Below are 12,756 nucleotides of genomic sequence, written 5' to 3' on the forward strand. Positions count from 1 at the left end.
GTGAAAATAATGTTAAGATGTTGTTACAAGTAAGCACATTTACTAAGTTATTAATACGACATATGGAACTGAACCAATCAACAATCATATTTATTTGCATTCAAACTGTCTGTCTCTTACACTTTTATTTTTTTTCTTATCAACAATGAATTAATGAATAAAAAACGGAATATTTAAGAATATACATATAACTAAAAAGCATAGAGAAACTTTCAATTACTCAACCAAAGACAAAAGATTTGTTCCTAAGACAATACAACATGAAAAGAGATAAATTCCTCCTCTTGATTATGCACCAGCAGCAGGATTTTCCAGGATTGCTCTTCTCCAATTCTGAGTCTTCGTGGGTGATGCTCCTCCCTATTACAAGTCCTAGGCTCCAGCGCCTTTGCATCCCTTAGCGAAACCGTCTCTAAGGTACCCCAACCTTTCAGCCTACAGTCTTGCAGCCTTTCATTTATTTTGTACTACTCATTACACGTTTTACACATTATTTGGTATGAAGAGTGATAAGAGAGAGAATGAGGAAGAGAAGATAAACAAAGGAATGCCAGCAACAACTGTCGGTGTTGACCTTATTAGAAGGGTGAAGATAAGTGGAATAAGTGAGAGATACTGAGAAAGTTTTTCAATTAGGACATGATTAGATTATGAAGTGAACTAAGAAAAAAAAAAGTCAGAAATGATGTGATTTAAATTTAAAAGAAAAAAGTTTGAAATTTTTATTGAACAATTTGATTGATATAATAAATAAAATAAAAAGTTATATATTTATAAAATTATTAAATTATTTTTAGTATTATTATTTATATTTTATATTGCAAAATATAGAGAAATAATGTATCTTTGATTTCATGAATGAAACTAATCAATCAATCCAGAAAGTATTTTGTATGATGTCCTCAGGGAAAGCAGAAGTGTTTATCGTTTGAATCGTTCTTCTGAATGTTTATATGATACACTCGCTAGATAAAATTATATTCGTCCAAGTAGAAATATCGTTTGATGTACATATTCAAATGAATTTTCTAGTTTTCTTTTGGATATTTAGACTATTTATATGTATGTTTATATGTAAAAAAATTTGAATTTTATGCTTGAATGGTTTATTCTTTTAATTAAATTAAATTGTGATGTATACATATCTTGGGAAAGATTTGTGAATTGTGAATTGTGATATGATATGATATTGTTTATTAAGTATCACAATTTATGAAAGAGATCATTAACTTCATTGATGGTCTAAATCATATAATCTAAGACATTAGGTGGTGAGAAGTGTAAGAACTAATGGAGGGAAATAAAAGAAGATAAAAGTTTGTGACAACTGATTGAACGTAATTGCACAAAATTGCAAAACTGATCTTAAGAATAGGAATAAAATAGGAATACTAACGGGCTGTAATAATAACGGTAAAATAATTTAAGGGTAATAAAATCAGAATTAATAATAATAAAATATGAATTAATAACCAACATCATCCCTTAATTATGATTTGGAACAACCTTCCCAATTTGAGTCATGATATTGTTTTTCTCAATCATGAATTCTTCGTTCATAGCCTTTTGCCATTTAGGGTGTTGAATGACATCGGCAAGTCTCACAGGTTCTAATTCTGCAAGAAAAGCATAGTGAACCAAATCTCCATTGTCATCAACTTCATCATCAAGATTTACTTCGCAATCTTGAAGATGTACAGGTTGTCGTTGTTGCCTTCTTGGTCGCTCCATCATAGTTACAATTGGAGTTGCAACTTTAGGTTGAATTACAACTTCAGGTTGAACTGTAGGTGCTTCAAAAGTGACTCAATCTTCCGCATCATCGTTCAAAATGTAAATATATCGTTTTTTTGAATCCATTTCAACTGTTGCATTTCATTGTCATTCCTCATCTTCGACAAATGTAACATCACGACTAACAATCACCTTCTTTGTCATTGGATTGTACAGTTTGTATCCCTCGTGCTTATATCCAATGCAAATGGTCTTCACTGCCTTATCATCCAACTTCGATCTTGCTGCCTTGGGAACATGAGCATAAGTAATTGACCCAAATACCTTCAAGTGTTGCACATTGTGTTTGAATCCACTCCATGCCTCAATCGGAGTTGTGTTAGGAACACTCCGAGTGGGTGATCTGTTTATCAAATATACCGCACATGTTACGGCCTCAGCCCAAAAATAATTTGGCATACCTTTCTCTTTAAGCATGTTCCTCACCATGTCCATGATTGTTCTATTCTTTCTCTCAGCAACTCCGTTGTGTTGAGGTGTGTAGGGGCAAGTTATGTTATGTTCACCCAAGTTCTTCACAGTGCCTCTTGAATTGATTAGACTTGTACTCACGTCCTCCATCACTACGCACCATCTTAATTTGTTTGTCACTCTCTCTTTCAACAAATGCTTTAAATATTTTAAAACAGTGGAATACCTCATCCTAGCTTTCCAATACATAAATCCACATAAATCCAGGTTTTCCTTGAAAAATCATCAATAAAGGTTAAAAAATACTTATTACCTCCAACTGATGATATGTTCATCGGGCTACAAACATCTGTATGAACAAGCTCCAAAGGAAATTTTGCACGCCAAGGCTCCTTAACAAATGATATCCTATGATTCTTTCAAAAAAATGCAAGTCTCACACAATTGATCAGGGTGATGAATATGGGTAAACAATTCACTAAATTTCTTTTGGAAAGATTTTCCAAACTCTGAAAATTTAAGTGCCCAAAGCGTAAATGCCATAACCACGATTCATTATTCACTATTGCATTCAAGCACTTGAAATCACCTATATGAGTATCTACTGGAAACAAAACATGCGGTTTTTTGATAAAAAGGTTTTAAGAATCAAATTACTTTTTTTATCAAAAAGTGAGAATTTATTTTCAACTATGTGCATCAAGTACATAGAAAATATCATAGATGTACCTGTGATCATCATTCTTCAATGTGATAAGAATTCGCCATTTCCCAGTCACCAGAACGAACCTGCCATCACCGGAATGGACACTTGAGGCGGCTTCCTCACCGGAAAAGTCTGCTTAACTTCTTCAGGTGATGACACATGCTCCATGCTTTCATTGCTTTGAGTCTGCTTTTCATTTTGCTTCAATGCATCAGAAGAATCTTCCTCACACTTGGCATGTGAACTCATCTCTTGATCTACATTTCTAATTCCACGGCCACGACCCCTACCTCTGCCCCTGGTATGTCCAGGCTCTGCCTGCTCAAATCATGAAAAAAAAATCATTATTCAGATAACATTTAACATCAAACAGCTGTTCTTTAGAATGCTGCGTCTCTTAGCTAGAACTTCCACATAAGGTGCTAGCGCCAATTCTATAGTTTGCACAATTACAACAACACTTTTCACCATAACTTTCCAGATGGTTTTAAAGACTAAATGTAGTTGCATTCATAAGCCACTAGTAAACTTCCCTAATGACTTAAAGTAAAGAGAAACAGCAAAATTAAAAATTTGTAAAGAGAAATAGCAAAATTGAAAAAACAGAATCATCAGTTAAAACAGAAACTAAATAAAAGAAGATAAGATATGATTAATCAAAAAACGATTAAATAAGATAAAGAAATGAAATAAAATAGGATATGATAATATTATATATTTTTTGGAATTCTGTTTTTTTCAAATTTATAAAACTAAAAACAGAATTCAAACTAAAACCGAAATTAATTTTATTTTTTTATTTTTTTTCAAATTCAAAATTTGTATTTCTTGTAAGAATGAATATTTTTGAATTAAATAATTTTTTTATTTTAGTATAAAATAAAATTAAAACTAAAAGAAAAATAGGGAAGAACTTGAACAATTATACGTGTGACTATTTGATTTCTAATGTACTAGGTGAAAAAATATGAGATTTTTCTAAATTTCACACTATCTAAGTCGATTTTTAGACAAGACATGATAGATTGAGTTGAATATTTATAGCATCTTCAAATATTGGATTGAATGTATAGAGTGAAATAGAAATTAAAGGTTAAGGGATTTAAAACCACAAAACATAGTAAAAATAAATAAATATCAAAACAAAAAATTAGGATATTAAAAAAAAATCAATTCCCGTATTCAACAATCAAACAATCCAAAAATATAATTATCTAAAGATTATATTCAAATTTAAATAGTTAACCGATTCAATTAATCAACAAAACTCATTTATACAAATTAAATATTAATATCATTTAATTTAATCTGTATTTAATTATTAAATTAAAATTCAATCGATTTTTAATTTAAATTATAATTTAATTCATATTAAAAATAAAACCAAAATTAGAGAAGAAAAAAAATTTAACAAACTATCAATACAATACTCAATCTGTATTGCTTGATGTTGATTCAATAACATGATCGTTGGATATTTAATTTTCTATTAAAAAATAACATAAATTATTATAGGAAAAAATGATTTTAACGGAATTTATTTTTAGATTATTTAGGATTAAAATTTCTATTAAGTCATTTATTCAGGGTTGTAGTTTTTCCCGCTAAACCATTTTTGGGGTTTTCAGGAAAAGTCTTTCAGAACCCCTGTTAAATATCATGGGTTTAAAAACCTCTGGAAAATACCATGAGTTTCAAAATAACCTTCAACCCGATTATTAACTTCCGTATAATACATTCTCTCATTAAGAGTAGACACATTGTTCTCCGGCACAGGCTCAATAGCCGCCGACGACAGTCCTAGCAAGAAATCGCAATTCAGCCACACTTATGTCTATTATATCTAGAGAGAAGAAACACTAAATATGACATTATCTTCTTCTTACTTGCTTCTTTTATCACCTTACTGCCCCAACTTGGGTCACAAACCACTCTTACCTAACTCAACAACAACTAGTGTTTATCACTGCTTTATATATCCTAAATAATTGTATTATCTCTTAGATGTGGGCTTCAATTGTTCTTGGCTAAAGATTGGAAGAACATATTGCGAGGAGAAATTAACTTTATCACTTCTCACTTTCACAGTGAATTAATTATTAGATGTATTTTAAAATAAATATCTTAATTTAAAATATTTCAAAATTATGAGAATTAAATATTAACAATTATAACTAAAATTGCACATAAAATATACGTACATGTTAAAACAAAATAAGTCAAGTTTTTTTTTAAGTATGAGCTCATAACAAAAAAACTAGGAATTATATAAACCAACTACCATCAATCATAAAAAAATACGCAAATATTGTTGAAATACTTATTATCCAAGATTAGTTGTTGAAATACTTATTATCCAAGGTTATTTTGCTGAGTTTTTAAAATAAATTTTTGAAACTTTAGAAAACTTATTTGTAATATAAAGTTATACTTTTAAAATTTTAGAGAATTTAGTTATAAAATATATTAAATTGTTTAGTTTTTAGTTATTTATTTATAAATAGATTTAATTATATTTATTTATTGAAGTTTAAAAAATTTGGAGTGTTTTATTGAGGTTCTACCATAAATCTTTGGAATTTAACAAACTTTAAAAAAACTCTGTTATTTTGTTGATCTTTTAGAAAAAAGAAAAAAACCTTTGAAATTTAATGAAGGTTAAAAAAACATCCATTATTTTGATAAGATTTTATAATAAACCTTTGAAATTTAACGAAGGTTAAAAAAACTCTGTTATTTTGCTGAGGTTTTACGATAAATCTTCGTAATTTAACGAAAGTTAAAAATCCTCCGTTATTTTGCTGAGATTTTTAAATAAACCTTTGAATTTAACGAAGGTTAAAAACATCTCCGCTATTTTGTTGAAGTTTTTGAATAACCTTTGGAACTTAACGAAGGTTAAAAAAACCTTCATTAATTAAATCAATTCTTAGAGTTACATCAACATCCGTTAAATAACCTCCGTTAAAACTTATTTTTCTTGTAGTGCATAATAGAAGAATAAAAAAATAGAAAAAAATAAAAATAGATTAAAAAATAAGAGAAACTAAAATACTAAAAAGTTGTGAAATGATTTTTTTTCCTTATTTTCAACCGAATTAGACCTTATATTTAAATAGGCTTTAAACTTAAACTCTAATTTTACAAATTTTGAAGAAATTATGAATACAATTATTGCACCCTAAACCTTAACTAATATATTTTCCTACCTGTTGGTATGTTTAAGGAAGGAGAACATAAATTCAATTTATACATAGAAAAAAGGAATGGTTGATTTGAGTTGTTTGAATAAATTAAGTTTAAATAATTTATTTAGTTGGAAATAGGAAAAATCTATTTCTTTTATTTTTTATTGAAAAAGAAAGAAGAGAAGAAAAGAAAATAAAAAAGTTCATGTTGAAATCATGAATAAGTGAAAAAAATTGGCGATTAGATAGCACATATGTATTGTATTTCGATTGTAGGTATGTTTTTCTTCTTTTAAGTGTGCATTTTGTTATCTGAAAAACCAATATTTTTTTTGGAGACTTAACCTCATTATAAACCTGAAAAAGACCTTAAGATTCATGTTTCTAATGTGATTGATATGAAGGTGAAATGAAAATGAACTATGAGTTGTTAGGATTCAATGGAAATTGAGAAAAACACTTACCTATGAGAGTGTGCGAAGATATTACTTGATAAATTATCATTTCTTTGTCTCGGTTGTTATTCTGGAAATGGGTTGTATCTATATCTTGTTGTATTTGAAGTTGAAAGCACCATAATTTTCTAATTTTATTTTATTTTTAGATTCTATGTTGGGGGAGTTGATGTCATAATCAAGTAACATTTCATGAAAAAAGGATAGGCATGTTGGAGATTCCACATCGACTAGAGATTAGAGCCTTTCATTGTATATAAGTGGGTGCAAACCTCGTCTCATAAGCCGGTTTTATGGAGTTGAGTTAGGCTTAAAGTTCACTTTGTAACAAGACACTTTCTTTTTATCAGCAAAGAATAAAGGATAGGCACTTATGGGCTTTAATTTTTAATAAAGTTATAATTCAACCTCTAATTTATGAATTTGAAATTTTTTACATATTTTTGGATTATGAGATGAATAAGAACGATTAGATTCTAGGTTGAGGGAGTTGATAAGTTTCATAATTCAGTAACATTTCATTAAAATATGATAGGCACTTATGGACTTTAATTTTTAATAAAGTTATAATTCAACCCCTAATTTAGGAATTTGAACATTTTTACATATTTTTGGATTAAGAGATGAATAAAAACAATTTATTCTCAAATTTGTGTTAATTTCATAAATTTAGGGAAAGATGGAGATAAAAGGGTTAAAGGAGAATATACAAGTTAAAGACAAGATGAAAAGACAAAATTGGAGCATTGAAAGCTCACCCAACCTCGTCCAAGCAAGATCACTCCATAAAAACTTGTCCAAGGCTTGTTTAAGCGAGTTCACTCTAGTAAAGTTGAGTGTTTTTTAAATTAAATTTATAATACATCAGAAAGTTACATACGAATTTTTCCGTATATAATACACCAGAAAGTTACATACAGATTTTGACAGTATGTAATTCCAGATATTATTGATGCATAAACTATTTGCTACATAAAGGAAGCATAATTGTGGTGCCTAGGCATTGGAGTTTGGGTTCAGAGTGTTGGGATCAGTTAGATGGCTGAGTTGGTAAGAAGTTTGAATCGGTAAAAAGCCCAGTGAAGAAAATGTACAAGCGGGAGGGAGCAAACCAAGGAAAAAGAACAATTCTGATGATGCTGGGAAGGTATAGAGCAGATACTGGCATGGTATTATGCAGAATAACCAATGCAGAAATCTTAATTAAGTGGCTGGTGCTGATGTATGAGAAGGGTTAAGCATCTAGTGTAGTGTAGCAACTGCTTAGTTGAGTTTTATAAGGTGTGGTGGTGAGGTACCTCTGCAGAGTTCATGCTTGATTTGTTGTAATATTTTGATGGGAAGCCTAGGCTTTTTTCTCTATATTAGTCCTAGAGGAATGTAAGTTAGGTGGACGTTTCTAAATTAGGGTTAGGTGGACGTTGTATTTGTATAAGGGTTGAAAAATGTTTCCTTTTGGTTTTATTATTTTTTTTGATAAAAAAAATAAATTTTAGTTGTGTCACTGTAAAGATTTTAACCGGATTAAGAGAGGTATTCTAAAAAGTATTGTATATTTGCATGCGTTTTATATGAAGTATTATATACTTCAAAGTTTGTTCCTACAAAAATAATAATGTGATCATGAGAATTATTTAATTATTGATTATTTACGTGTGTTTTATATAAAATAATGATAGTTTAATATATATATATATATATATATATATATATATGTTATTTATTAAAACAACCTCATTCTCACTAGTATATAAACTTAAGTAAGTTGTAAAAGATTTTGAATCCATTTCAAAATAAGGAAAATGTTTTTAATTTATAATTATAGGTTGGCATTTCATTTTTCTAGATGACTTTTTCTTTGTCATTTTAATTGAATATAAACCAACCCTTACCAATAATTTCATATATTTGTTATAGTTTTTATTGTTAAAAATATTTAAACAATTCAAATAATACATCAAAACATAAAACTATAATTTCCTAGAGTCAGTCGTTAAAACAATATATTTTCAAAATACTCATCTGCGATCCCTTTTATAAAACCTGATCAACTAATCATTAAGATTTTTTAAAAAAACGGTTATTTCAGTTGGTAACGTTAAATATGTCTCAAAATTATATTTTCCCTATTCTAAATTATTAGAATTTTATTTAGTCTTTAAAAAAATTGATGTATTCAACAAAAGATTAATATCTTTAGTTTTCCCAAATATATTACAACAATTGTATTACCACAGATAAAATATTGTATTTATTAAGATAATGATATGATTGTAATTAAATTTATTTTAACAAGTGATATATATTTATTGTGTTAATTTAAGAAAGTTGTTTCTTTCTCAAATGCTTGTAATTGACCCTTGTTGTACTTTTGTTGTTGTTACCTTCCAGCAGCTTCTAGATATGGAAATAGATGAATTTAAGAATTTTGAGAGAATTGTGTACCTTTACATTTGGAACTACCTCTCCCTCTCCTTTACTTTAGGAATTTAACAGTCCTTCGGTTTTAATTTTGGAATACCATTCTCTTGCTTTTCCCTTGTTACTTTTGGTTCCAATAAATGAGAAAAAATATATATAATATTATAGGTCCTTTGATATCAGAAAAAAAGTTTATACATTATTAATTAACCAATCAATTATTATTATTTTACATTTTTTTATTTTTTTACTTCACCATTAAATTTCTAACTTCCATTTATATTATCACTAATTTTTTCGGTACATTTAACCATTCAAAATTTCAGTTTTAATATATTTCAAAAAAAAAAAACTTTTTTACTTACAGAAAAGAAAAGAATCCTAAGGCCAAACAAAATACATAAAAATAACCAATTTTGTGCAACAATAAAAGAGCATGCAGGAGCAATGTTTAAACAGCAAGAGGAAGTTTGAAGAACAGAAAAGAATAGAATAGTGGTAGAAAGAGGGGTCTCTTGCACTGCAACAATAATATTTTCTTCTCCATCAACACACATCTATCTTCCTTCAACGATCACCACTCGTATACTTCTCATCACTTTCCCTTCATCTTCTTTATTCTCTCTACTCTTTAGCTTCTACTATTACTTGTGCTATTCTCTGATGTAAATTAAAGTTTGAGTCTTTCTTTTGGGTTAGAAAATGATGAATCCTGATGTGAAAGTTTCTGATGAGTCGAACATTGAGATTATGATATCACGAGATTATCTGAGCCATGACCAAACTCATCCCCCTGTTGCTACTTCACATGATTTCACACGACCAGGTTTTTTCATACAATAATATTTGTATATATATATATATATATATATATATATATATATATATATATATATATACATATATATAGAGTGATTAAAATTACAATGACTAAAATTAAGTTTGAAAGGATTGCAGATATCTACCGGTGTGCACTACGGGGTGACTGGAGCGAAATGGAAGCCATTGTTAGAAATAATCCAGATAGTGTACGCTTTACAGTGGCTGAAACAGGCGATACAGCTCTTCATGTAGCAGCACGTGCAGGGAATACTAGTTTTGTTGAAGAGTTGACTAAGCTTATGAAGCCAGAAGACCAGCTAATACGAAACTTCCAAGGGATGCTTCCAGTTCACTTGGCTGCTTTATCTGACCACCACAGAATAGTGTAACATTTCTGCTCTCAGCAGCATCTGCTTAAGAAAATGAATTCCGATATTCTTGACAAACTCTTTTACATGACCATTGGCAACGACATGTTTGGTAAACTCTCTTTCTCATTCATTAGGTAACAAAGTAAAGTATCTCACAAAGTAAAATACCCTTGATCTCATCTTTTCATTTTCTCGTAACCATCATTTTGTAATTACTATTTCTGACATGACAGCCTTTTACATGTTCATCATCGCTATTAAATTTGTGCATTTGACAGATGCGGCCATGAAAATATTTGAAACCCGTCCCAGTGACTTCTGCTTTTCAAGAAATGAAGAGAAGCTAACAGCATTGCATATGCTGGCGCGGAAGCCTTCAACAGTTCTACTACGTAAGCTTCATTTCCATTTTGGTTCTTAATTCATTTAGAAATTTATGCATAAAGAAGCAAGAATTACTCCTTAATTGTCGATATTCAGTGTTATAATGGTAATGGATTAGATATTTATTAAATTATTAGTCTCATAAATACAAACGTATAGCAACTTATGAGCAAATATTTACACTTTTAATTTGAAGTGAGGAGTAAAATATAGAAGTTTCCAAATAGAAATACAAAAAAATGGTTTTTAATTTAACTTTTTTCTTTCTTTAGGCATCGAATCAGAGGACGACAAAGATAGTAGAGGATCGGGTATTGTATTGCTGAGAAGGATATGGGCTGAACTTCGAAAATTGTCAACACTACTTTTGATTAAAATGACTACTGAACCCTCGGTAGCGTTGTTTGATGCAATAAATTCAGAAAGCGATAAGGAAGTAATAAACACTTTCTTGGAGTGTACTGAAATACTCACGACCGTAAAGGACCCTAATGGACGGAACGCACTGCACTTGCTTTTTCTACATCGACGTTATCAAATCTTTATTACGCTTGTACGTAATAGTAAAGAGCAGTTACTACGAGCAGTGGACAATGAAGGTAACAACGTTCTACACTTTGCTGCGCTTTTTCCAAATCAATTCCAATCATTCTCAGGTTTAAGTCCATACATTCAAATGCAAAGAGAGCTCAAATGGTTCAAGGTCAATTCATTCATTTCCCTATTCTTATTCAATCATTCTTTATTACTATTGTATTCTAAGACATCAGTTCCACAAATCTTCACAATACTTTTTGTTGATAAATAGAAAGCTGAGGAAAGCGTTCCTCGTGAATTAAGGAGTGTGAGAAACAAGAAGGGGATGAGACCAATTGATGTATTTTATGATGCACACAATCAGTTATCTAAAGATATCAAAGAAGCAGCCAAAGGAATAGCCGATTCTGGGATGATTGTGGCAACGCTTGTTGCTACCGTAGCATTTGCAGCTGCTCTCACTGTTCCTGGTGACAAGAACAATAACTGGTTCATTGTCTTCATCTTCACAAACGCAGTCGCATTATTCACTTCTTCGGCGTCCATACTCTCTTTCTTGTCAAATTTCACTTCTTCAAGATTCGCACAAAGTGAATTTGTCATATCACTACATCCCAGCTTGACTTTTGGACCTGTGTTACTCATCATTTCCGTTGCTGCTATGGTTCTGTCTTTCATTGCAGCATCCTTTCTGATATTTGCTCACACAACCAAGTGGGTTTCTTATACAGTGGCTCCAATGGGGGTTTTCGCATTACTTTTGTTTATTCTCTTTCAATCTAAGTTCTGCGACGACTTCTTTTGGTCCAGATACTATCGTCCCAAACTTGACTAACTTGTTACTTAGGCACCTACGTTACTTCTTTAATAAATTGTTTGAATTAAGATACGTTAAAGGGATGGAAGTGTTTGGAAAATTTATTTAAATGTGAAGATTATAAATATATTTTTAATTATTTTTAATGATATAAATTGTTAAATTATAAATTTATCTTTGTATATAAAAAATATAAAAATAAAATATTAATTAATTTTATGCACATTTTAATGAATTAGAATAATGTAAACTTACAATTATAAATAAAAATAATAATGTAAAATTTAAATAAATAAATTAAATATTTAAATATGATTATATTATTATTTATTTTATTTTATTTTATTAAGAATGATATAATTAATTTAAAATTAAAATGGATACTCATTAATAAAACAAAAAAATAATAATTACATTAATAAAATAATTATATTATTATTTCTATTTTTAGAATTTAAATATTCAAATGAATTTTTTATTCTTATTAATAAATAAAAAATATGAATTACTACAATATATCAATTAAATTTTATTATTTATATTTTTAGAATTTAAATATTTAAATAAATTCTCTAGTTTCGTTAATAAATTAAATTTAAATTAATACATTAATATATCAATTGAATTTTATTATTTACATTTTTAGAATTTAAATATTTAAATGGATTTTCTATTCTCATTAATAAATATAAATCTAAATTACTATAATATATCAATTGAATTTGGAATAATATAATATAATTAAAATTACTAAAATAATAGTCTATAATTTCAAATAATGTATTTTATTAATTCTTATTAATAAGAAAAAAAATTATATTTCTAAAAATAAATACAAATAAAATATTAA

The 12,756-nt window shown here is 28.8% G+C and overlaps 1 protein-coding gene across 1 annotated transcript; it reads left to right on the plus strand.

Annotated features, from left to right (window-relative positions):
* Positions 1-9,425: 9,425 nt before the first annotated feature.
* Positions 9,426-11,994, plus strand: LOC137826263 (uncharacterized). The gene is given in 6 exon segments (XM_068632161.2): positions 9,426-9,558; positions 9,675-9,801; positions 9,933-10,277; positions 10,447-10,560; positions 10,825-11,255; positions 11,361-11,994. Coding segments are annotated over 5 exon segments (1,578 nt in total). The 5' UTR covers positions 9,426-9,558; positions 9,675-9,677; the 3' UTR covers positions 11,925-11,994.
* Positions 11,995-12,756: the final 762 nt, after the last annotated feature.

Source organism: Phaseolus vulgaris, chromosome 8, assembly GCF_051622355.1.
Source record: "Phaseolus vulgaris cultivar YP4 chromosome 8, ASM5162235v1, whole genome shotgun sequence".
Taxonomy (NCBI): Eukaryota; Viridiplantae; Streptophyta; class Magnoliopsida; order Fabales; family Fabaceae; genus Phaseolus; species Phaseolus vulgaris.